The sequence below is a fragment of the Bos indicus x Bos taurus genome, chromosome 13 (genome assembly GCF_003369695.1).
Source record: "Bos indicus x Bos taurus breed Angus x Brahman F1 hybrid chromosome 13, Bos_hybrid_MaternalHap_v2.0, whole genome shotgun sequence".
Lineage (NCBI taxonomy): Eukaryota > Metazoa > Chordata > Mammalia > Artiodactyla > Bovidae > Bos > Bos indicus x Bos taurus.
Window position 1 is genome coordinate 52,388,772 of NC_040088.1, and position 27,163 is coordinate 52,415,934.

At 38.8% G+C, this 27,163-nt stretch overlaps 1 protein-coding gene across 2 annotated transcripts in view; it reads right to left on the bottom strand.

The window, feature by feature from the left end:
* The window catches only part of PTER (phosphotriesterase related), a 75,744-nt gene that overhangs the window by 12,059 nt on the left and 36,522 nt on the right, over nt 1-27,163 (bottom strand). For both annotated transcript variants that reach the window (XM_027559853.1, XM_027559854.1), the window contains 2 exons: nt 24,085-24,555; nt 21,123-21,388 (listed from right to left, as the gene is read on the bottom strand). In XM_027559853.1, the coding sequence (XP_027415654.1) occupies nt 21,123-21,388; nt 24,085-24,516 (698 nt within the window). In that variant the 5' untranslated portion in view covers nt 24,517-24,555. The remainder of the gene's footprint in view (nt 1-21,122; nt 21,389-24,084; nt 24,556-27,163) is intronic.

A 27,163-nucleotide genomic window follows, 5' to 3' on the forward strand; every position in this document is an offset into this window, starting at 1 on the left:
GCAAGGAGATCCAACCAGTCCATGCTAAAGGAAATCAGTCCCGAATATTCATTGGAAGGACTGATGCTGAAGCTGAAACTGCAGTACTTTGGCCACCTGATGCAAAGAACTGACTCATTGGAAAAGACCCTGATGCTAGGAAAGATTGAAGGTGGGAGGAGAAGGGGATGACAAAGGTTGAAATGGTTGGATGGCATCACTGACTCAATGGACATGGGTTTGAGTAAGCTCCGGGAATTGGTGATGGACAGGGAAGCCTGGGGTGCTGCAGTCCATAGGGTCGCAAAGAGTTGGACACAAGTGAGTGACTGAACTGAGCTGAAAGTTAATCCCTAAAGTATCACTGTAGAGATTCAAAAACAGAAAGAAAGAAAAGAGAAAAAGGAAGAGAGAAAAGAAGGAAGGAAAGAAGGGAGGGAGGGAAGAAGGATGAAGAAAGGAAGGATCCTACCAGGAGACCATATGGAAAAAAATAAGAAGGGAAAATAAGCCTCGTTAAACATTGCATGAAGGGAGTTAAGAGAAAAGAAGAGATTGTTCAGGATCCAAAGCTGGCCTGGAGACGTGGAACATCAGATAATCATTGTCTTATTAGACTTTTTTCCATTATGATATTCTATTATTTTAGCAACATCAGGATGCCAGGATTAAAGCACTATTATATGTCTATAAATCTGCTTCTAAGAGGTCAGAAGTATTTTCAGAGCCTCTCTTCCAAACCCTAGGAGGACCAGTTAAGCCTCTGTGTCCATGAGTGAGAGGATTCTGCTGTCCCGGGCTACTTCCTGGTAGCTGGCTCTTGACTCTGATTCTGAGCAATCATACTGTAGCTGGTTCCTTTTTATTCTCTCCACCAATTTAGCATAACTTCTAGTTCGTGATGTTGTTTTAGGCAGGGAGGCTAAAAAAACTCTTTCCTTTATACTATAAAATGCACATTAGCTCGGTGCCACCTTCTATTAATACTACTCCTTTTCTTTCTTCTTACCATGGAGACCATTTTTGCTTCCAAAATTACTCGGCTAAAAGAATATGTGTTTTTCTATAGTAAACATATTCTGTTTTCCCCAAAGAATCGTGCTTAAAAATGAAATATACACAATTAACATAAGGGGGAAGAGATAAGTTTAGTATTTTTTTTTCCTTTTGAGGCAGTTCATTTGGTTTGTTAACTCCAATTGTTAATTACCAATATGGGCAAAATACCAGGGTGGGTCAGGGTGGGGAGTCAAGAAAAGCAATGGAGTTGCCCATAACAGGTTGGATCGGACTCTTATTTCCAGTTGCAATGTCTTTTTGCTTCTTTAGGCCTAAATTCCTTGAGACTCAGTTTTATAAGTATTTAAGTGATATAGTGAGTCTATATCCATGGTAAATGAAAAACTATAAGAAAATCTTTCAGTCTTAGTTCCAACTGAAAAATTTGCTTATCATCATCATAGCCAACAAGTGTAAGAACTTACTATGCTTCTGGCATTGTGCTATGTGCTTTTTATTTATTATCTCACTTAATATTCTCTATAATCCCATCTGGTCTCAGGTCTTTAGATGAGGAAACTGGGGCATAGAGATTAGATATGCAAGGTGATGTGCTGGAATGTAAATTCATTTCGAGGCTAGAATCTACTTCCTTAATCATCCTACTGTGTGACATCTCCTATGGCTAAATAGTTTATCCTCAAAGGACATTTTCCCAGAATTGCATTGACTTTGTATGTGCATCATGTTTTTTAATTTTTATTTTAAAATGTAATTCCCTCCCCACTGTACCTTCAAACTGCACTTGAAAAATGAGAAATTTACTCCCCAAATAAGAAAGGATTATTTTGTGGAGGTCTTCAATCACTGCATGTAACAGACAGGATTTGACCATTATGTCATTCTGGATATTTCCGGTGATATGGTCAGAGAAGGAGAAAAAGCTCTATTAATCGTGACTGTTGCTTAGAACCTGAGGTTTCTCTAAGCCTCTCACAAATATTAAGGGTCACATATTAAGGGTCTTCTACGCTGAGGTCCTTTCTTCCAAAGTTCAGACTTGAATGTCTAATTGCCTGCTTGCCATCTCTACTTGGATGTCTAATAGACAACTAAAGTTTAACATGCCTTGAACTAAACCCCTCATGTCCCACCCCAAACCAGTTGCTGCAGCACCCTCCCCTGTCTAAGTTGATAGCAACTGCATCCATCCACTGCTCAGACCAACAACCTTGGGGTTTTCTCCTCTTTCTTCCTGTAAAACCCTCTACATCTAGCCCATCAAATAGACTTATGGCTTGACTTTCAAAATATGACCAGAATCCAGATACGTCACAACCTTCCCTGCTGCCCTCCTGGTCCAAAAGTCCATCACCTTTTGCAGGATCCTTGTAATAGATGCTCAAACACTCTCCTTGTTTCTCTTCCTTTGCTCTGTTACTGTCTATTCAATTACAACCACCAAAGTCTGTCTTCACAACTAAGTCAAATCAGGTCTCTCCTGCTCACAACCCACCAACAGCTCCTCATTTTCCTCAAGAAAGAGCCAAGGCCTTACAGTGGCCCATGAAACCCTGTGTGATCCTCCTGTATGTGGTCTTCCAAAAGCTTTATCTCAGGGAGGGATGGGGAATGCAGGCATCCAGACCTCCAGCATCAGTTACATATAAATCCTGCCTGGATTGTAAACGTCATCTGAAATATGGCGTGGTAAGTTTCTAGAGGAAGATGAACATGTGCAGTAAGATTCATCTACGTGTAAGTGTCAAATGTAATCCCTGGGAATTAGAAAGGAGTACGACTTGAGGGAAATGGTCCTTCTGTAAAACACTGTTAAAAATTTCACAGTAATGTATAGGGGAGAAGACTTCAGAAAAGAAGCAATTAGACTCGTGTTTTAGACATTGGGTAAATGAAGTTAAAAAAGGAGACAGACAAATTTGCTGTCATTAAAAAGCCAGGATATATATATATATACACACACACACATATGTCTCTAGTTTAGTCTAGTCGCTAAGTTGCGTCCGACTCTTTTGCAAACCCTGGACTGTAGCCCACCAGATTCTTCTGTCTATGGGATTTCCCAGGCAAGAATACTGGAGTGGGTTGCCATTTCCTCCTCCAGGGGATCTTCCCAACCTAGAGATCTAACCTCAGTCTTTTTTGCCACTGAGCCACCAGAGAAGCCTTGGACACACATATACATGCATATATTGAGTTGGCCAAAAAGTTAGTTCCATAAAATGTTATGGAAAAAATCAAACAAAGTTTTTGGCCAACCCAATATTATTATTAGTGACATTTGGTGATGTGAAACAGCCTAGATAACTGAACATTAGTGTGAAGGCAACTAAGAAATGAGTTGACTTAAATTCTCCCTATTAAAGAAGGGAACACAGTATAAAATCTATGGGAAAAAATAGTGTCAGTGGTCATACATACTTTTCGTAAGAGAGCCCTGCAAAAAAAAAAAAAAAAGAGTTTGGGATTAGATATTAATGAGGTGGTAGGATGGAGAAGCAGGTGAAGCAAGAAAATAAAACAATAATCCTCTGGCATTTCAGATGGCCCCGTATCATTTAATTCTTACAAAAACTACACGAGAAAAGTATGAGCATCCCATTTTATTTTTATTCTTTTTTGGCTTACACAATAGACATATATTGTTTTTTATAGTTTGGAGGCTAGAAATCCAAGATCAGGGTATCAGCATGGTCAGGTCTGGTGAGAGCTATCTTTCTGGCTTGCAGGCAGCCACATTCTTACAAGTTTTCTGGTGTCTCTTCTTAGAAGAGCATTAATCCCATCATGAGGGCCCCACCCTCAGTGATTGTCCTCATTTTATAGATGAAGAAACTAAGTCTCAGAGAAGTTTGGGAGTCCTTAACTTCTGAAATGAACAGCTGGTGAATAAGAGCAGTTTGTATTCGTCTTCAGATGTCCCGGTCTTACACCCCACTGCTCCTTTTGTGATGAGAGCATCCACCCACTTCCACCACCACATTCCCTACGACAGCACTTCCCTATGGAGAAATACACCCCATCACAACAGCATCTCACCCAGCATACAGAAAGTCTAACAAGGTGACTTAACTACACTCAACTGACAATCAGCTGGATGACTTCCAGGGACTGTCAAGATGCTACTGAAGTTGCATTTATGCATGTGACTTTTTTTTTTCCGCTTGGAGAAAGGATTGACCCCAGATGTCAAAATGGTACCAGGGAAAAATATACTCTGCTTGACGTCTTTCAGATGAGGCTTAAACAGAGGTCCTGCCCCTCCTGGTCATCAGTGATCTCAGAGCACTTCTTACAAGAGCGAAGGTGTCAACCTCAAGCCAGTTTTCCTCATTCCATATTCTATATGCGTTAGTCACTCAGTCATGTCCGACTCTTTGCGACCCCGTGGACTGTAGCCCGCCAGGCTCCTCTGTCCATGGGATTCTCCAGGCAAGAATACTGGAGTGGGTTGCCGTATTGTCTATTTCCATGAATAAATACATTCTTTCTTATTGCAGTCTTCCCCAGCCTTTGAGGTAAATATCTTTCACCTCTTGCCCTAAATAGTGTGGTGATTTTGAGATGCAGAAGAGCTGCTGCGTTTCACACTGGAGAAAGTCCCTTCTTCAAGGTCAATCATGTTGACCACAAATGTTATCTGTAACATATCCTGGAATTTCCCAAGAGGAAGATGAAATATTCGTATCAAGTATTTATTCTTGTTATTTATATCATTTCTTCTGTTTGCTCTTCAACCAGTAAACAGATTCTCTTTATAAGGAACAGGCATACATTGATGACAAATATATCGCTATTAGCTAAGAAAACAGTTCTATGACACCATCTGGCTGTCTTTATTTTCAGAATATGGTTATCACGTACGTACGTTTTTAAGGCCAGTACTGAAACGCAAGACGATTGATTCTCTTTTTCAAACCTCTTTATATTCTAGATCTTTATCCAAGAGCTGAGGGGTTTAGTTTAATGTCAAAATGCACTCTGAGTGGGAGCAAGGAAATCTGTGTGAAGTGATAATTTAGACAAGGGCCTGTGAGCTCTCTGGGAAGAAAGAACTAAGAAGCAGAGGAAAGGATATGATACGTGGGTGTGATCCAGATGATAACATTACCTAACATTTGTCTTGGGCTTTTCCGGTTTCAAAGAACTTGCAAATATATGATTTCATCTCATACACTCAAGCACACCTTCATGAATTAATTCAGCAAACATTTACTGTCTTGTACTGCTACCTACCCTGTGCTAGCTTTTGTGTTGGGAATACTCCTATGAATAAGAAATTTAAACAGCAGTCTCAAAGAACTGAAAGTCATGGAAGCAAACACATATTTAAATTAATAATTACAGTTGTTGTCATTGAAAGCTTTTTATAGTACAATCAGATCAGATCAGATCAGTCGCTCAGTCGTGTCCGACTCTTTGCGACCCCATGAATCGCAGCACGCCAGGCCTCCCTGTCCATCACCAACTCCCGGAGTTCACTCAGACTCATGTCCATCAAGTCAGTGATGCCATCCAGCCATCTCATCCTCTGTCGTCCCCTTCTCCTCCTGCCCCCAATCCCTCCCAGCATCAGAGTCTTTTCCAATGAGTCAACTCTTCACATGAGGTGGCCAAAGTGCTGGAGTTTCAGCTTTAGCATCATTCCTTCCAAAGAACACCCAGGGCTGATCTCCTTCAGAATGGACTGGTTGGATCTCCTTGCAGTCCATGGAACTCTCAAGAGTCTTCTCCAACATCACAGTTCAAAAGCATCAATTCTTCGGCGCTCAGCCTTCTTCACAGTCCAACTCTCACATCCATACATGACCACAGGAAAAACCATAATACATACAGAATATTGTGAAAGGATAATGAAAGAGGCAACTCATTTGAGTTGAGTCTTGAAGAAAACTATTCAGATGTAGGTTGGTGGGGTTCAAGTGTCAGATGAAGAATGGATAATCCAGAAGAACACCTATTGAGAGGTAAAAGAGCTTGTTGTTTCTGGAAGATAAGGCTGAATTTATCAGCAGTAACGTGCATGAGGGGAGATGCATCCATCTATCCATCCATTCATCCATCTGATAAGAAATTGTTGATCATTTATTTACTATGATGTACAAGCTGGGAAAACAAAGACAAATAATATGGAATCCCGTCCTTCAAGAAGATCACTGTCCAATAGGAAAAATAGACATGGAAACAGATCATTGCTTTTCAGACCTTGCCGAGTCTAAGAAAGTACTCCTAGGATCTGGGATGACACAGAGGAGATACCAAACACTGCTTGGCTCATTCAAGAAAGGCTTGATAGAGAAAAACATCTCTGATGAGATGTATATTGAAGACAGGCTCTGCCTAGTAGATCAGAGAATACTGTATTCACATCAGAGGGATGAGGTCATGTGAGAAGCATGTAGGAACACTCAGCACAGGTTACTCAAAATCGTGGTCAGTGTGGCTTTAGCCCAGCTTCTGCCTGTGCATCTAGAAAGAACGGGAGATGAGTTGGAAACATTGGTAGGGACCAAATAACCAGGATGTTTGGATTTTGTGCTGCAGGTGACATGGAACCTCTGAAGAGTTGTAAATCAGGATGGAGATACGTAAAGCAGATTTGTGTTTGGAAAGATCCAAATAGTAGCAACATGGAGGCTAGATTAGGGAGCAAAACTAACAGAGTGATTTCCTGTTTGGAGATAATTACAGTGGTTTAGGGGACAAATGAGGATCTGAGTTAAGTTAACAACAGAAGAATGGATAGGAGGGGCTGTATTTGGAGATCTTAGTGGGGTAGACAGTTATTATTTTGTGAGGGTGCAAATGGCAGGGGAATTTAGGTTAGCATCTGGGCGAATCATGCTGTCATAGACCAGAACAGGGCAAGAAGGAAGAGTCAAGTGATGGGACTTGGTCCCCATCATGACAGAAGTGGAGAAAGAGAAACCAGGGCCTGCTGTGGGCAGTTCATTAGATGTTGGCATCATTAAATGTTACCAAGAGCATGGAAAGGGCAGGTTCTGAAACTCATAATGAACTGGTGAAATACAGATGCTGGGTATTAACACGAATGCAGAAATGAAGAAACCAAAGCTTGGGTCTCTTAACTGATCAGGAATCCAGGAATTCTAGCTCCTAGGCTAGCGCACTTTCCATTATATTGTGCAGTGACTTTTTTGGAATTCATCAGACATCCAACCTGTGACTTCCTGGGCCTGGACGGTAAGCATCATGTGTTGGTCTATTTTGAGACTTGAATTCAGAGCCTGACACATCCAGAAACACAGAATATATTCAGTGCTGAAACTTACGAACTTGACCAAGTAATTAAAATTTTCTTTAATTTAAATATACAGTAATAAGGGGATGCTTATAGACAACTGATTTATTTAAAACAATGTTGAATTTCAATGACTGGTTATTATAAAAATTGTTTACCACAAAAGAAACGCCCCCAAAATTCTGTCTCCCTCATCACTGAATTTCTTAATTTAAAACCAGTGAATATTTATGTAGATCATACCATGTGGGATTCTTTTCAATTTAATGAGAGTTCTTCAACAGCTACTTAAAAGAATTATTAAACTCACCTAGAACTATTGATTTAATAACTAAAATAATTTTTAAAATATTTATAATATAATGTCTAAAAGAAATTAATATATAAATTACTATAATCTGATAAATTCAATGTTACTATAATTCTAAAACATTAGTCACATATATTCCTATATTACTAGTGGCAGTTACAGCTGAATTACAAAATCTGAAAAATTCTTAATTGATGAATTTCAATTAATTTATTTTTAATGTCAAAAACAGAAACTGAATAGAATGGTGTAAGTTTTAAATGTAAGACTATTCCCTCAACAATGCCTAAACATTGTCTATAGCCAGAAAGTATAATTTATTACGTCAAGTAAATATTTACCAGGAACTTTGGTTTCACACAAACTCAAAACCATCAATTCACATGGTACATTCACATTAATATACTAGTTTATTCACATACATGTAGGTATTTTAAAGATTCTTTTGTCTTTCTTTAGAGGATTCTTTTTGTGATAAAGGATTACTTTTATGCTTCTCAACTGTAGAGAGTAACTGGGAATAAAAAGCAATAGGGAAATAATTTAGATTGCCATGTGTTTATTTTGCATATTCCCCATTATCTATATATTTGAACAAACATGATTCAGTTGTCTGCTTGGGTACATTATCCTACAGAGATGTTTAATGACGTCATAGGAGAGAATGACGTCACATTTTCAATATTATGACATAAGTCTAAGCTTAAGGAAAAGGAACAGATGGCTGCAAGAGAGAAAAACCCTTGTTTAAATTACACTAAAACCAGAAGTTGGCTCTGAATTGCAAAATGTAATTAAAACTTCATTTTAAAATGCATTTCACAGTTTATCCACCCTAGGAAGAGCTTTTTACCATATGAACTTTGCAGCTGCCACAGAGCACAAAAGAGGTTGCGTTTTTCATGTAAAGCGATACATAGTTCATGGAATGATGGTATTGAGGAGAGTGAAGATAAATCTCATAGACATGGCAATCCTATTTGTTAAAATGTCACATTTCTTGGGAATGGTGTCAGAGGCATGAAAAATGGCTTTAGAAGAAAAAATTACTTGTGGGAGGTTTTGGTGGCTATAATGTGTTGGAGAGAAGACAGGACCAGTGTCTTCATTTGCTGTTGACATTGGGCTGATTTGCCCAAGTGTCTGTGTTAAAGAGTGCAATTTGGGATAATTAACACATGCCAATTACCAGCATAAGTTAATTAATTGCATTTTATTCAGCACTTTTAGGTATACTATGTAGTTTTGCTCCATTTCAGGTTGCCCAATATTTGTCTGGATTTTCTATTTCTTGTTAAATAGCTCTTTTTACTTTACTTTTATTTTACTTCTCTTAAACAGTAAAAGGAAAACTATGACAAGCAATACTTGGGGAAATTTGTCTAACACTTTAAGGGTTAAAAAATAATTTTTCTTAACCCCTTTGACAGATGAGTAAAAGACTTGGAGGCTTCAGTGACTTGCTCAAGGTCACTCAGAAAGCAGGTGCTGTTGTCAGAGGTAGGATCAGACACTGTGTTCCCAGCACCCTCTCTTTCTCCATTGTCCCAGATGCATAGAACATGCACTGCATTCGTGAAGGGATAGCTGTGGCCAGTGTCACTACACAACATCACACTGAAATGTGCTCATGTTTTGTGTGTGTTTCTGTCTCACTGAGTACTCTCTACAAATCAATGTAGATTTCTTAAAAAATTTTATTGGGGTATAGTTGATTTGACAATATTGTGTTAGTTTCTACTGTACAGCAAAGCGAATCAGTTATACATATAAAATATCCACTCTTTTTTAGATTCTTTTCCCATATAGGTCATTATATAGTATTCAGTAGTGTTCCCTGTACTATACACTAGGTTCTTTTTAGTTATCTATTTTATATATAGTTATATAGTAGTGTGTATATGTCAATCCCAACCTCCCAATTTATCCCTTCCCTCCTTTCACCCGTGATAACCATAAATTTGCTTTATATGTCTGTGACTCCACTTCCATTTTTGTAATAAGTTCATTTTTACCATTTCTTTAAGATTCCACATATAAGTGATATCATATGATATTTGTCTTTCTCTGAGACAGAGGTGGTCTCTAGGTCCATCCATGTGGCTGCAAATGGCATTATTTTGTTTGTTTTTATGGCTTAGTAATATTCCATTGTAGATATATACCACATCTTCTTTATCCATTCCTCTGTCAGTGGGTATCTAGGTTGCTTTCATATCCTGGCTATTGTAAATAGTGTTGTAATGAACACTGGGATACATGTATCTTTTTGAATTATTTTTTTTTCATATATATGCCCAGAATTGGAATTTCTGGATCATATGGTAGCTTTATTTTTAGCTTTTAAGGAACCTCCATGTTTTTCTCCATAATGGTTGTATCCATTTATATTCCCATCAACAGTGTAGGAGGTTTCCCTTTTCTCCACACCCTTTCCAGCATTTGTTGTTTGAAGAGATTTTTTTTCCTTTTCTTTTTTAATTGGAGGATAATTGCTTTACAATGTTGTGTTGGTTTCTGCTGTACAACAATGCAAATCAGCCATATATATATATATATATATACACACACACACACACATGCACTCCCTCTTGAGCCTTGCCTCCACCACCACCCCACCCGTCTAGGTTATTACAGAGCACCACGCTGAGCTCCCTGTGTTATATAGCAGGTTCCTACTAGCTAGCTATTTTACACATGATAGTGTATATACGGGGCTTCCCAGGTAGCTCAGCTGGTAAAGAATCTGCCTGCAATGCGGGAGACCTGGGTTCAATTCCTGGGTTGGGAAGATGCCCTGGAGAGGGGCATGGCAACCCACTCCAGTATTCTTGCCTGGAGAATTCCTATGGACAGAGGAGCCTGGTGGGCTGCAGTCCATGGGTTGAAAAGAGTCCAACATGACTGAGCGAATAAGCACAGCACAGTGTATATATGTAATGCTACTTTCTCAATTTGTCCTACCCTCTACTTTCTTAGTTGTCCTACCCCACTTGATGATAGCCTTTCTGATTGGTGTGAGGTGATACCTCATTGTAGTTTTGATTTGAGTTTCTCTAATAAGTAGTGATGCTGAACATCTTTTCATGTGCCTCTTAGCCATCCATGAGTCTTTTTGGAGAAGTATCTATTTAGATCTTCTGTCCATTTTTGATTGTTTCTTTTTTTTAATTGATCTGCATTAGCTGTTTGTATATTTTGGAAATTAATCCCTTGTTGTTTGATTCATTTGCAAATATTTTCTCCCATTCTGCAGGTTGCAATGTAGATTCTTATGTAAAATTTAACTGCAGAAAAAACTAAGTTTATACAGTAGCTATGATGACATGTTTAAAAGCATCTACTTTTTCTTATATTTTCCTATCATCTGCAATAGTGGTAACAGAAGAAATGTCAGTGGACATTAGGAAATGGGAAAGAAGCAGTGTCATTAGTAATTATTTGCTTTTAAAAATTCTCATGTGCTTATCAGACCCTTTGTTCCTGATTAATTTCTTTTTTTGCTTGTTTTTGGTTTTTAAAAAATATTTATTTATTTGACTGCATCGGGTCTTAGTTTTGGCACATGGGATCTTTGTTGCATCTTTGGGATCTTTCGTTGTGGTGCACGGATTCTCTAGTTGTGGTGCACGGGCTTAGTTGCCCTGCAGCATGTGGGATCTCAGTTCCCTGAAGAGAGATTGAACCTATGTCCCCTGCATTGCAAGGTGGATTCTTAACCACTGGAGTACCAGGAAAGTGCCTGCATTTCTCACTCAGTAGTTAGATCTGAGCCAATTTGACTAAATAAGTTGTCTTTACTATATATAATGTGTATAAAGTATACACTCTACAATGCATACTCATTTCTGTCCCCACATACATTTCATACATAATGCATGCATAAGCATAGTCCTAACAATAAACTATTAAGAAATATAGTACTGTATGCAGAGAATTCTAAATGTTATAAACCATTTCACGTGCAAAACATTCCGATTTTTTTAAAGTATTTCCATTCTATTTACATATATTAAAATATTTTGGTCAAGTTTAAGTTTGCTAAATTTCTGCCTGGAATTGTTTTTGAATGATTTCACTTTAATTCACTAGTATTCATAGGAATTAAAAGGATGCAGTTCCAAGGATCCCAAATGATTATTTTGGGATGGCTTTACAAAAACACCCTTAAGGTTGCTGCTGCTGCTAATCGCTTCAGTCCTGGCCGACTCTATGCGACCCCGTAGACGGCAGCCCATTAGGCTCCCCTGTCGCTGGGATTCTCCAGGCAAGAACACTGGAGTGGGTTGCCATTTCCTTCTCCAATGCATGAAAATGAAAAGTGAAAGTGAAGTCGCTCAGTCGGGTCCGACCCTTAAGGTTAAGCCACCATAATTAGAATAGAATACTCATGTTGAAGCCAGAAAGTGGGTCTTTCTCCTTGCTACATCCTAGTGTCTGATATATGGTATTTAGACACTTAACAAATATTTGGTGAATGAAAGAATAAATGAAATTATTCTTCACTCCATTACTTCATCTAATTAAGAGCATAAAAAATGTATCAAAATTGCATCCTTTAAAGAGGTGGGCAAATTTGGCATGAATAATCAGGGCTAAAGAGAATAATATGTGTTGATAGTCCATCCCCTGTGCTCTGCCTTCTCTTTTAGAAACCCTCAGGTAAAATTCCTCTGCCTTCCATGGGGAGAAATTTTCAGAGAGATGTGCTGTGTTCCTGCACTTAATTATCACTGTGCCCCTAATCATACTCTAGGCCCTGGGTTTCCATCAAAGCCCTCTGTTTTGTTAAATACATAATTAAGCAGAAAAAGACTGAGGCACAGCACCTGTCTGTTGCCCTCCCAAGGGCTTGGAGTTTGATCAGTAAATAGCTAATGCCCAAATACCTTCCAACCATGTCTCTCTACCCCACCTTCGTTGGTAATGAAAGAATTTTGTTGTCATAAAAATACCTACAGCTACTCTATAGTTCACGGCAGAGAAAACTTCCTTGGAGGCAGGTGGCAACAAGACTCTCCCTGTGTTGTCTTCTTCCATCACATATATCCTGTATCAGACCAGGCCCAGAGGCAGGGCTCTGATAACGTGCCACCTGAAAATGTGGCTGGAGTTTTAACAGATAGTCAAGTTTTAGTAAGTGATTAAAAGGCACAAAGCCTTTGTGGATTAAAAACCCAGACAGCATCACGGAAGTGCTGGTGTTATTTTCTGACAAATGTTGACTTTGGGTGGCTGTAACTGTCAAGGGCACCCCCCTGTGATATTCCCTAGAGTTACACCTGCTGCATTCCTGGGCACTTCCACCGGCCTGCATTTCCTAAAGAGAACAGATGGTTAGGGGAGGGGACTAGACACAGAAGCAGATTTATCTTGTCAGGCTGTTGTCTCCAGGCAAATGACCTGAAGCAGGTCACAAATGGTCATGTGACAACAATGTGGTTTAGAGTGTCCTAAGGCGATGGCCATTCATTAACCCTTCCCTCTCAGGGTCCCAACTGCTTCTTTGGGCTAGGCCTATCACAGTTTTGTTGTTGTTTTATGTGTACATGCACGTATTTTAAGATAAAATGCCTTATGTCTGAATGTGAGTGAAGAGTTACATATCTTCGAAAATATTTATTGCTTTAATAAATTAAAGGTGTCCAGGATTATGGACACCCTGAAGTATTTTATTTTTTATCATATATCATGTATTTACTTATATTTCCCTATCATTAAGTACTCTGACTCTGAAGTAATTGCATTTTGTATTCTCAAATGATAGAAATCCTACCTTTAAAGAGAAGAATGAACAGTTTTACAGGGATTGAAAGCCTGTTAAAAGCTAGAAAGCCCAGTGTCCTAAAAAAGGGTCACAGGACACAGCCAGCATCTTAACTTGCTACCAGCAATCACAACAGCCCGTGGGTTCAGAACCTTCTCCTTTATGCCCCCAAATTTCTGTTGTTGTTTTCCTGGAAGGCTTGTTTTCAGGATTCTCTTCTTTTTGTGTGTGTTGTCTGTGCGTTTTGTTACACGAGATACATGTTCTTTTGTGATGTGTCCCCATTATAGAAGCTGAAGTCCTTGCCCTTTCAATACAGATCAGACTGTGTGTGCAGCAGTGGACCTCAGAGAGTCTGTGAAAAGATGACCTAGTCCAGCGTTAGCCTGGCAACTGTCTTGCTGTGAACGCTCACATCAAAAAGCTAACGTTGCCCGCCTCTGCCCCCTGATTTTTTTCTTCTGTTACTTTATTTGGTTTGTTTTCCCCAGTGCACTCCTTTTTGTGAGGCCATTTCCCCTAATTTGCCTGTGCTCTGAAATATTCATACTTATAGGTACAGTACTGTTTTTTTAGACACTGGAACCCTGAATCATCCCTGTATGGGTACAGAATGGGTGGCTGTTCTAGGATTGGTCTCAGGATTTTCTAGGATGCTCTGAGTTTGGCTGATGTCAGGTCAAGCTCCACCTTCCATCTCAGGCCATTTTTAAAAGAGGCAATGAAATGGCAGTCAATGAAACTGAGACAGTGTAGCTTTATCATTCAAAAGAAAATACATATACAAGTGTGTGTACACATATGTGTACCTATACATGTTGATTTTATGAGCAAAAAATAAACAGATATATATACAGACATATATATGTATGCATATATATATTTATATATTTTTTATTAAAATATTTTTAAAGACTCCATTTTATTTTATTATTTTTTAAACCTTTTGGCTGCATGGCATGTAGGGTCTTAGTTCCCTGATCAGGCGTATAGTTTGATTTTCTGAACAGAGAAGGCCTACTGTTTTAGAAGTGAAGGTTTATCTCACAATTTCCAGTGAAAGGTTACGTTCTATTAAGGCCAAGCATCATTTTCTAGGGCTTCCTTGATGGCTCAGTGGTAAAGAATCCGTATGCCAATGCAGGAGATGTGAGTTGAATTTCTGGCTTGGAGAAGGAAATGGCAACCCACTCTTCTTACCTGGGCAGTCCCATGGACAGAAGAACCTGGTGGGCTATAGTCTCCATGGCATTGCAAAGAGTCGGGCATGACTGAGCAACTGAGCAGGCATCATTTTCTAACTTGCTTACATGTCTAGCTATAAACAGATAGATTCTTTAAGAAAGCTGGAGCCAGTTTAAGCAGTAGGGCAGGCTGAACATTCACAGGAAAACTTCCAAGCAGAGTACATATAAAATAATGAATAAAATGAAAAGGGACAAAAGATCATATTTTAAAATGCCTGTCTAAGCTGGTAGGAAAGCAAAGGACTTGCTCGGGGTGGCGGGGGTGGGTGGTGGTGGTGCAGAAACAAAAGAGAGAGCAGAGAAATGAGGTGTAGGGGTGACCCAGAGCTGCCGTTTTCCCACGTGCTTTTTTTTATTGCAGTGTAACTGATGTTTAATATTATGTAACTTTCTAGTGTACAACATAGTGATTCACAACTTTTAAAGCTTGTATTCCATTTATTAGTTATAAAATATTGACTATATTCCCTGTGTTGTATAGAATATCATTGTGGCTTATTTATTTTATACATAGTAGTTTATACCTTTTAATCCCCTTCTGCTACCTTGTCCCTCTCCCTATCCTCTCCCCACTGGTAACCACTAGTTTGTTTTCTTTATCTGTGAGCTTATTTCTTTTTTGTTATATTCATTGGTTTATTGTATTTTTTTAGATTCCACACATAAGTGATATCATATAGTGTTTGTCTTTCTCTAGTAGTACACTATCTATCCATGTAGTTGCAAATGGCAAAATTTCATTCCTTTTTATGGCTGAGTAGTATTCCATTCGGAGAAGGCGATGGCACCCCACTTCAGTACTCTTGCCTGGAAAATCCCATGGATGGCGGAGCCTGGTAGGCTGCAGTCCATGGGGTTGCTAAGAGTCGGACACGACTGAGTGACTTCCCTTTCACTTTTCACTTTCATGCATTGGAGAAGGAAATGGCAACCCACTCCAGTGTTCTTGCCTGGAGAATCCCAGGGACGGGGGAGCCTGGTGGGCTTCCGTCTCTGGGGTTGCACAGAGTTGGACATGACTGAAGCGACTTAGCAGCAGCAGTATTCCATTATATATAATGGAGTACTGTATATCACTTCTTTATCCAGTCATCAGTTGACAGGCACTGAGGTTACTTCCATATCTTGGCAATTGCAGATGATGCTACTGTGAGCATTGGGGGGGCACATATCTTTTCGAATAATTGTTTTTGGCTTTGGGGCTTTATATCCAGGAGTGAAGGTTCTGGGTCACATACTCCTATCTTTAGTTTTCTGAGAAACCACCATACTGTTTTCCATGGGACTGCACCAACTTACACTCCCACCAACACTATACAAAGGTTTCCTTATCTCCACATCCTTGCCAACATTTGTTATTTGTGTTCTTTTTGATGATGGCCATTCTGACAGGTGTGAGATGATATCTCACTGTGGTTTAATTTGCCTGATGACTAATGATATTGAGCATCTTTTCATGTACCTGTTCATCATCTCTATGTCTTCTTTGGAGAAATATATATTCAGATCTTCTGCCCATTTTTTAATCAGATTGCTGTTTTCTGTTACCTGGAGGGTTTTAAAGGGTGAAGTGAGAAAGTGCTGGGGATGAACAGAGATCAATCAGAGATATAGCTTCCACCAGTACATAAAGGGAGTACTCCTTTCACTCCCCCCAAAAACACCCATGTGGGTGGACTCAGTAAAAACCTGGCCCACAGAAGGAGTTTTTAGAGATTTTATTTCTTCCTCAGTCTTGTCTTCTGGTGGAATGGAGGTAGTCAGGAAAAGAGTCTTCCATGAGAATCAATAACCACAAACCTGTACTTACTGAATTTAGGGGCCAAAATTCATAGCATCTGTGTGGTTCTAAAACCCTCAAACATCTAAGCTGTCACAAAAAGACAAATACAGTTCAATTCTACATATATGAGATACCTGCAGTAGTCACATTCATAGAGACAGTAGAATGGTGGTTGCCATGGACTGGGGGTAGGGAGCATCGAGGGGAGAGGGGATATTGTTGTTTCATGGGCATAGAGTTTCGGTTGTGCAAGATGAAGAGAGTTCTAGATATTAGTTGCCAAACAATATGAATGTACCAAAAACAACCAAACTTGACACTTCAAAATGGTTGAGGTGGTAAATTTTATGTTATATGTATTTTCAGTTCAGTTCAGTTACTCAGTCCTGTCTGACTGTTTGCAACCCCATGGACTGCAGCATGCCAGGCCTCCCTGTCCATTGCCAACTTCCAGAGTTTACTCAAACTCATGTCCATTGAGTTGGTGATGCCATCCAACCATCTCATCCTCTGCCGTCCCCTTCTCCTCCTGCCTTCAATCTTTCCCAGCATCAGGGTCTTTTCTAATGAGTCAGTTTTTCACATCAGGTGGCCAAAGTACTGGAGTTTCAGCTTCAGCATCAGTCCTTCCAATGAATATTCAGGACTGGTCTCCTTTAGGACGGACTGGTTGGATCTCCTTTGCAGTCCAAGGAACTCTCAAGAGTCTTCTCCAACACCACACTTCAAAAGCATCAATTCTTCAGCAGTATGTATTTTACCACAGTAAAAACTGGTTTATAATTTTTAAAAATTTAGTTTAAAGTAGTCTCAAGTTAGTAATGCTAACTCCCTATAAGAAACAAACAACACAAAACAAAAAAAATAGGAAAATACCCTCCAACCTAGAACTCATAATAATTTCCAAACAATCTAAGATCACAGTAATATTTTACAAGGAAATAATGAATGAGGGCCAGAAGAACCAACGAACTATAAAGTCAGAGTAAAAAGACAGTGGAAATTAGGTTTATTAACTACAAAGTTAAGATTGTATTTTTGATAATTTTTAAAAGATGAAGCTGAAAATATGATGAAGGAAAAATAAATGATCAAAATTAACCAAGGAGAACTTAAAAGTAACCAAATGAAACTTATCGAAGAAAAAATCTATAGTTCTTAATATTATAAACCAAACGGATGGACTAAGCTGCAGATTGATTCCACTGGAGAGAGAAGTAGTAAATAGGAAGATGAGACTGAAGAAATTACAGCTCAAAGACACAAATGGATAACGAAGTACAGGTATTAAGATCCTACATGTATCAACTTATATATAATAAGGAAATAGGAAGCAATATTTGAAGAGACAATGGCTGAAGTTTTTCAGAAACAATGGAAAATACCTTCCTACCCAGGAATTCCAAGCAACAAAATAAAAAAGAAATTCACACCGAGATAGCTCATAGGGTAAAATACAGAACAGGTGACAAAGATGGTACAAGTAATCTGAAAAACGGACAGATAACTTAAAAGGAAACACAATTACTTAAAGCTGATATAACAGCAATAATACATGTCAGTTGAAAATGGAATACCTTTAAAGGACTTAGGGAGAATAACTTTTAAATAGAATTATCCATTCTAATCCATTATTATAAATTATCTATTATATTAAATTATTCCTTATGAACGAAGGAAAAAAGTCATTTTCAGACACATGAAACCTAAGTATTTATTACCAAAACAGACCCTCAGTAAAGGAAGATCAAATGATGTACCTCAGGAAATAAGTAATATTTTAAGGATAAAGATCTGACATGTGAGGAAAAAATGGTAAGCAAAGGAAAAAAGCAAAAACATTAATCTAAATATACACTGACCATGTTTTTAATAACAAAATAATATCTAATCACTGGGTTTTAAAAAATCAAGTAGACCCCACGTCCTGAAAAATTTAGCATATAACTTAGATTATATCTGAGGCTGAAGGATTTTAAAGTCCTTGTATTACTAGGAAGGAAGGAAGGAAGGTAAAAATATTTACTGTATTCGAAACTTTTAAAATTATATGCATTAAATATACAGGTTGAGTTTTCTACTGTAACCACTAATAGAATATAAATAGTATACATACCTTCCAAAGAAGGGGAAAAATAGAATATGGAGATGAAAATGAAACAATAAAAATAAATCAAGAAATTTTAACAGTAACTATGACAAAAAAATCAGTGGACATAGTGAATGTAAAAAATTGGGTTTACCATATAAAAAGAATATGGCTGGGTAAAACTCCAAACCCAGCCATATGCTTTTTATATAAGACACACATAAACTATAAAGACAAACATGTAAAGATTGGTATAGGCACATCAACATCAGGTAAAACAGCTTTTAAAACCCCCTCCCCAGTATTCACATTACAATGTAGAGCAGCTCAATATATGTTGATATATTTCATTTCACCAGGAAAAATAATAATTTGTATGCATGTGATAACATAGCTTCACAATATATGATGCAAAAATTGAAATACGTACAATCAGAAACTAAAAATCCACCATGATGGATTTTAACATACTTCTCATGGTAACCAATAGATTGAGAAATCAAAAAGTCAGTAGAAATATAGAATATTTGAACACCACCATTAACAACTGTAGTCTAATGGATATATAGAGAGCGTTTATATGGTAACAGCAAAACACAATGTTTTCAAAAACCTAATAAATATTTTTAAATTTTAAAAATATATATTATTTATATACTTTTGCATGTCTGATATATTTCACACTGTTTAAAAAGAATTAAAAATCATCTTATTGACTAAAGGTGCTACATATATTCCATATCATACAAAATATGATAAAAAATACATTATTTTAAATTCAAATGAAGCTACCCAAGACCTCAGAGCAAATGGTAGAGGCAAAATTTAAAAGAAGTTGTCTCTGGGTCCAAAGATTGTATTCTTCACACTGTGATGTACTACCTCAGTGACCATTATCGAGAAGCATCCTTGTATTTTATCAGTACAACCAGAAGATTCCTGAAGATTGCCAAGTATTGATCTGGATACCAGCTGCCAGAACAACTGCCTTTACCTCCATGTCCCTCAGTTTTCCCATTAACACTCGCTTCTCTGTTCTGCCACAACTGTAACATGTTTAATATTTTTTCTGCACAAGATTTTACAGTGTTTTTATCAAGATGAAGCATTTTGCCAATACATTCCATAGGAACATTAATTTATTAAATAGCAGACTGTCAGGATTTATCAGTCTGCTAACATGACTTTATTCCACTTTGCAAGATAGAAGCAATTGTAATGTATTGTTATTCTCATTGGTACTATGTTAATTCCTTCATCAATTCAGTGCAAGGACCAGTGTCTAGCCTTTGCAACATTGTTGGACGTTTTCATTCTGATGACTGTAGCTACTGTCTGTTTATATAGTCAGTTATTTTACTGACCCTACACATCTAATATAATATGAGGAGGCTGAGTGGTGGACCTCAAAGAGACATGTCCATGTTTCAACTCTCTGAATCTTTGAAAGTGACCCTATTTGGAAAGAGGGTCTTTTCAGATGTAATTAAGTGGATGATTTTGAGATGAGGTCATTCTGGATGATCTGGGTGGGCACTAAATCTAATGATGGGAGTCCTCATAAGAAACGAAGGAGGAGACACAGACGGGCTTGAGGAGGCCATCTGAAGACACAGCAGAAATTGAATTTAGGCGGCTACAAGCCAAAGAAAGCCTGGAACCACCAGATGGTGAAAACAGCAAAGAAGGCTCCTCCTTGTAGGTCCTTGGAGGAAGCACAGCCTTGCCAACACCTTAATTTCAGACTTCTGGCCTCCAGAGCTGTCAGAGAATACATTTCTACTGCTTGAAGCCTCCCAGTTTCTTATAATTTGTTACAGAACGATAGGAAACTAAGATATAATACCACCAAACAAATAATATATGTATTACTATTACTTTTTTAGCATTGCATTTTCCAAAATTCAGATAATTCAAACCATCAGTCACAACAGCAAACCTCAACATTTACATGCGTGTTTTTATTCTCAGAATGAAACCAATTTGCCTTCCCTTTATATTTGCAGATAAATCTACCACTCTATCTACTGGTAAATACTAAGCAGTTGGAATTGACACCAACTGTGACATCATACCTTGAGGCAAAGCAGTGATACCTTTGAAGGTATTATGAAGGATTATGAATACCATTGGAGAAGGCAATGGCACCCCACTCCAGTACTCTTGCCTAGAAAATCCCATGGGCGGAGGAGCCTGGTAGGCTACAGTCCATGGGGTCGCGAAGAGTCGGACACGACTGAGCGACTTCACTTTCATTTTTCACTTTCATGCATTGGAGAAGGAAATTGCAACCCACTCCAGTGTTCTTGCCTGGAGAATCCCAGGGACGGGGAGCCTGGTAGGCTGCCGTCTATGGGGTGGCACAGGGTCGGACACGACTGAAGCGACTTAGCAGCAGCAGCAGCATGAATACCATGAAGGGTTATGAAGGATTAACTAAATTAAAAGAAATGACTTACGCAAAATACCTAGGGTACTAACACAGAGTAGGGACACAAAAATGGCATCAGTGACTTTTATTAATGTTTATGGTAAAACTTTCTAAATACTATCTAACGTGTAGTTAGTAGTTTTCTCTAGTGTTTCATTGGTCTGATGATTCTATTTATTTGATCATCCATGAATCATGAGATGGTTGACATTAATTGGTAGATGTTCTGCTTACCTATCGATGTGTGACATAACGGTTTTGGAGATGTCTCCTCCAGCTTCTTGCAACACTCGGATAATCTGAAACGGTGCACTTTGATTCCTTCCGGGATGAATAATAACAGGACAGCCAAGCTGAGTCTGGGCGTGAGCTGTTGCCTGCAGAACCTTTCTTTCACTGTCAGTCAGAGGCCAGGAGCAACCAATTTCCCCAATAACACCACACTTGATACTGGTTCCATCGGCTCCACAGAGAATTTCATTAACAAGGACATCAGTAAGCTAAGGAAGAGTGAGAATGAAAATTTATAAACTGGATTTTATCAACAGAGAGTCAATACAGTATGTGAATGAATTTATTCATTGAGTCACTCATTCTTTTAAAAATGTATAAATATATTCAACATTCGTTCAGTTAATATTGGCAAATGAGAAAGGCATTTTACTGGCAAAATCTCAAATTCAACAAGTTATTCTAAAAGAATTTTAGAGTAGTCCAGTGGTTAAGACTCTATGCTTCCAATGCAGGGGGCCCGGGTTCAATCCTTCGTTGGGGAATTAAGATGATACATGCTGCAAATGTGGCCAAAAAAAAAAAAAAAAGAATTTGAAAAGTTATACATGTATATGTATAACTGAATCACTTTGCTGGACATCTGAAACTAACACAACATTGGTAATCAAATATACTCCAAAGAAAATTTTAAAAAAATTTTAATTAAAAAAAAACATAAAAAATACAAGTTACTCTAAATCAAAGATTTAATAGTATCTTACTGTGATTATTTTACAAGAAATTCATGGATTTAGGAAGCTACATGGGGAAAAGTGACTTAAGAAGAGTACATACCTTGTACATTCATTCATTCATTGAGATAAAAATCCATAATTTAATCTCAGGGGCATGTAGAATGTAAAAAGACTGTCTTTGAGTCTGTGTCAACCGTTAACAAGTAATTCTTTAATTCTCTATTATTTATTCTGTCCTTTACCCTACTGTTTTTGTTGTTTAGTTGCTAAGTTGTATCTGACTCATTGTGATTCCGTGGACTGTAGCCTGTCAGGCTTCTCTATCCATGGGATTTCCCAGGTGAAAATACTGGAGTGGATTGCCTTTTCCTTCTCCAGGAGATCTTCCTGACCCAGGGACTGAACTCATGTCTCCTGCATTGGCAAGTGGATTCTTTACCACTCAGCCTCCTGGGAAGTTCCCTTTACACTATGAAAAAGAAAGTATAGTCACTCAGTCATGTCCAACTCTTTGCAACCCCATGGACTATAGTCCTCCAGGTTCCTCTGTTCATGGAGTTCTCCAGGCAAGAATACTGAAGTGGATTGCCATTCCCTTCTTCAGGAAATCTTCCCGACCCAGTGACCGAACCTGGGTCAGGCAGATTCTTTACCATCTGAGCCATCAGGGAAGCTACACTATGCAGCAAAGCAAATTCACAGCATACAATTCTAAGATGACATTTTGGGGGAGTTCCTATTTATATTTACTGCTATGTGTGGTTAGAAGAATGTGTAATCCCTGATATCAGGATAGTCTTCAAATAATATCAATGTATATAAAGAGACCAATTAAATATATATATATATATATATATATATATATTTGAATATATCCCTGGGCTTCCCTGGTGGTTCAGTGGTAAAGAATCCATCTGCCAATGCAAGAGACACAGAGACTCGGGTTTGATTCCTGGGAAAATCCCCTGGAATAGAAAATGGCAACCCACTCCAGTATCCTTGCCTGGAGAATCCCATGGACGGAGGAGCCTGGCAGGCTATAGTTCATGGGTTGGCAAAGAGTTGGACATGACTGAGCACACCCACAGACTGGGAGTCCATGTGTCCTAATGCAGGGGGTCTGGATTCAATCCCTGGTCAAGGAACTAGGATCCTGCATGCTGCATGGTGTGGCCAAAAATCAATCAATAAATAAGACACCAATTAAAAAGAGAACGGCCTTATTGGAAAAATGCAGATAAAAATCTGAAATATAAAGTATTTTAAAGACTGATTCTTTACAAAGGCTGCAGCTGACATTCTATGCCTATGAAACAGATAATGGAAGATACACATGAATATATACATATACATGTAAATACATATACATTTGTATTATGTGTATATATAGAAGGAGCACACATACACATGCAAAAAAAGCTTTTTGGCTTATTCTTTCTCTTTAATCCCTGAAAGATTTACTTTTCCTTCTGCCCATTCTTGCTTAAGATCCTATTTAAACAAAAACAGGAAAGTGGATTTTCTTCTACCCGTCTTGTTTTGTAAAAGGAGAAGGAAACATATTTGCAAAAGTGCCAAGTCTCTGCCTGCCAAGTTTCACCCTAGAGTGAATTTTTATTGCTGGTTACATTATAAAATCCAGAAAGAAAACTGAGGTTGCATAACTGAAGCTTACAATGGAAAGTTGAGATTTACACAAATCTGTGCCACCACTACTGAGCCGATATCATATACGTGAATCAAAGTATGAACATATCAGGTTTTTTGGTGACCCATGCATTAAGATCTTCTTCCAGGACACTGTTTCTTTGTAAAATGAAATGTTCCTAATTTAGGTCCCAGTGACAGATGTCTTTGCTAGCTGGCAAATTTCCATAGCATGCCTCTGAGCCAATGACATTTCCAAATGTAGATGACGTGTAGGGATAATCCAAGGTCTGAAGGGCTGACTGTTCTGAATTTACACACAAATGTCCAAGAAGGGCTTCCCTGGTGGCTCAGTGGTAAAAAATCCACCTGCCAACCAGGAGACAAGGGTTCAATCCCTGGATCGGGAAGATGCCCTGGAGGAGGAAACGGCAACCCACTCCAGTATCCTTGCCTGGGAAATCCCATGGACAGAGGAGCCTGGTGGGCTACAGTCCATGGGGTTGCAAGAGTTGGACATGACTTAGAGACTAAAGAACAACAACAACAATTGTCCAAGAAATGAAGGCTTTTATTGATACCTGCTCCACTGACTTGGCTCTGGTCTCTGAAGAGTGAGTCGCATCCACATAAAAGCCAGCTCCCGCTATGATGTGGACGCCAGTCTCTTCCGCAAGCCACTTCAAGGTCCGCACGTCTCGGCTCAGCCCAGTGGTGGTGTTTTCCACCAAAGCTCCTCCACCTTTGGCTTTAAAATCCAACAGTTCTTCCTTGATGGCTTCAGTCTCCTGATTCAGCTGCAGATTCTCTTTATGGGAATAAGGGTTTTTCTGGATCCAAAATAAATTTTTCATTATAATAGGCTCCTTGGAGATAGCTTCGTGGCTTGGAGGAGGTGGGTAGTAACAGCAGTCGAAGGTCATTGTCAAATGTTCGTGGGTCAGGGTGCGGCCCAGTGTGCCAGGCTCCACAAGGCCCAGGACTGTCTGAACTTTCCCACTTAAGGAAGACATTTCTGATGGGACCAGGCGATGCTCTAAAAAGAGTGTTTCCTGGAAAAAAAAAAACGATAATCAGAAAATTTAACACACACATAAATTCTGTCCATAGGGGATGTGAGGCTGTGAATGTATACCAGGGTAAGAGAATCAATGAAACTAGAGATATGATCTCACTCATCATCCTGCCAAAGTCAGAGTCTGTCGCTTGTAAATTGTTTAAGTTCACTGCAGCTCAAAGTAACATGTATGGTGTTAAATGTCCCCCAGCCACTTCCACTGGGACTTCTCCGTCCGATTTAATCCCAAGCTCATCTACTGGAAGTATTTCTTGATATTCAGTTCACATTTTTCTTTTGCTTAATTTTATCTCATTAGTCAGAGCTATGCTTCCTTGGATAATTCAACAATAATTTCCATTAAAAAAACTTCATAATCAATAACTTGTATCCGAAGTAGCCATATATCAGAACTGTTTCATTTGCCATTTTTCAGCTAAATTAAATATACTGTGATGACTGATCATTCCATGACTCATTTACTAGCCAGGTCCACTGTGTCAAAACTGGAGATATAAAAAGGTATACAATAAAATTGACTATGACAATTTCACAGATTATTCCCCCCAAAACAGCTAGGAGGAGCATGTCTAGGCCTAATAATGAAAAAACAAAAACAAACAAACCTCTCCATTCTAGGTGTTTTATTTTGTCTAGAGCACACAGTCAGAAATACACTTCAAAATTTTTAAAAGCAAAATTCTTAGGCTTAATGGAAGCGACTGTGCATTCTAACGCGGAAATCTATTATCTCTGAAAAGAACAAATGCCACTGTTTATCCTCTGTTTACTTTCTTTTGTAACACAAATAAGTCTGCACCAAGTTTCTATCAGCAAAGATCCCAATTCCACAGCTTTTCATTTCACAAATGAAGGGGTTTCACTTGGAAAAAAGAAAGGATATCCTGAAAGTGATGAAGGTACACGGTCAAGGACAAAACCACGGCCAGAGACAGTGTCCCGCTGGAGCACCAACCAGACACATCCAAGGGATGGCAGAAAAAATCTACTGGGAACTGAGGAAAGCGGAGTGTCCTTTGAAGCTCTCACATTGTTGCTTTTTTTTTTCCTCCTCTCCCATCTTTTTTTATTATAGTAAAATATATATGTTGTTGTTTAGTTGCTAAGTCATGTCTGACTCTTTTGCGATCACATGGACTACAGCCCACCAGGCTCCTCCGTCCCTAGGATTTCCTAGGCAAGACTATTGGAGTGGGTTGCCATTTCCTTCTCCAGGGGATATTCCCAACCCAGGGATTGAATTCCAGTCTCCTACATTGGCAGGAGATTCTTCACCACTGAGCCACCTTTACTGTGCTTAGTCGTTCAGTCATGTCAGATTCTTTGCGACCCCATGGACTGTAGCTCGCCTGGTTCCTCTGTCCACAGGGATTCTCCAGGCAAGAATACTGGAGTGGGTTGCCAAGCCCTCCTTCAGGGGATCTTCCCAACCCAGGGATCGAACCCAGGTCTCCTGCATTGCAGGCAGATTCTTTACCATTTGAGTCACCTGGGAAGCACATAACATATACAGCATACAATTTGCCATTTTATCAGTTTTGTGGGTTTTTAAAAATTTGTCTGTGTGGAGTCTTCGTTAAGGCATGTAGGCTTTTTCTCTTGTTGCAGTGTACTCAAGCTTCTCTAGTTGCAGCTCTTCAGTTGCAATCTTAGCTCCCCAAACAGGGATTGAACCCACGTCTCCAGCATTGGAAGGTGGATTCTTAACCACTAGACCATAATTTTTAAATGTACAGTTCAGTGGCATTAATTACATTCACCATGTTTTACAACCACCATTAGCATGTTTCCAAAACTTTTTCATCACTCCAGACAAAACCTCTGTAAACATTAAGCAATAATTCCCCATTTTCTCTTTCTCAAGACTCTGATAACTACTAACTGACTTTGTGTCCCAGTGAGTTTAACTCTTTTAAATATTTCATTAAATATTTGTTCTTTCACTTTGTTCCTTTAAATGAAATTCTGAAACCATTTCCCCCCTTTGCCAGAGAACCACATCCCTTTGAGGATGGTCCTTTGTGACTTTCTGAGCATCAGTTTTCCCATCTGTAAATCAGAGCAACAGTGCACATTCATAGGCTGTCATAAGAATGAAATTAAATTATATAGCCCAGGTAAAATGACCTGTCCGTGTCTGGCACCCAGCACACACCTTTGTTACGCTGACTTTGGAAACTCTTATATATGTCCTGCATTATTCCTTTTTAGAGGAAGTGATTGATTAAAAAAGTCATCATTTAGGGGCACAGTGGGTATAGGACAAATTTGTAACGGGTACAGCGCATATGTAAGACAAGGTGAAAATAAAGAGAGAAAGAGGAATACTGAGTTATGGGGCCACTTTATATCAAGCCACTGCAATCATCTGGAATCCAAGTGTTTGACATATATTGGTGTGCAATGCATAAAGGATTGATTAGACTGTTTGACAGAGAACTTTAGGACTTGTGGCTAGCATGGCCATTAATTTTTGCTTGAGAGTGCTCTTCTGCAAGTCAGGCTTCCAACAGCTAAATATTTCACATGGTGGTCATAACAGAAGATGTTTGTCTATTTATAGAATCACTCTGTAGCTGCCA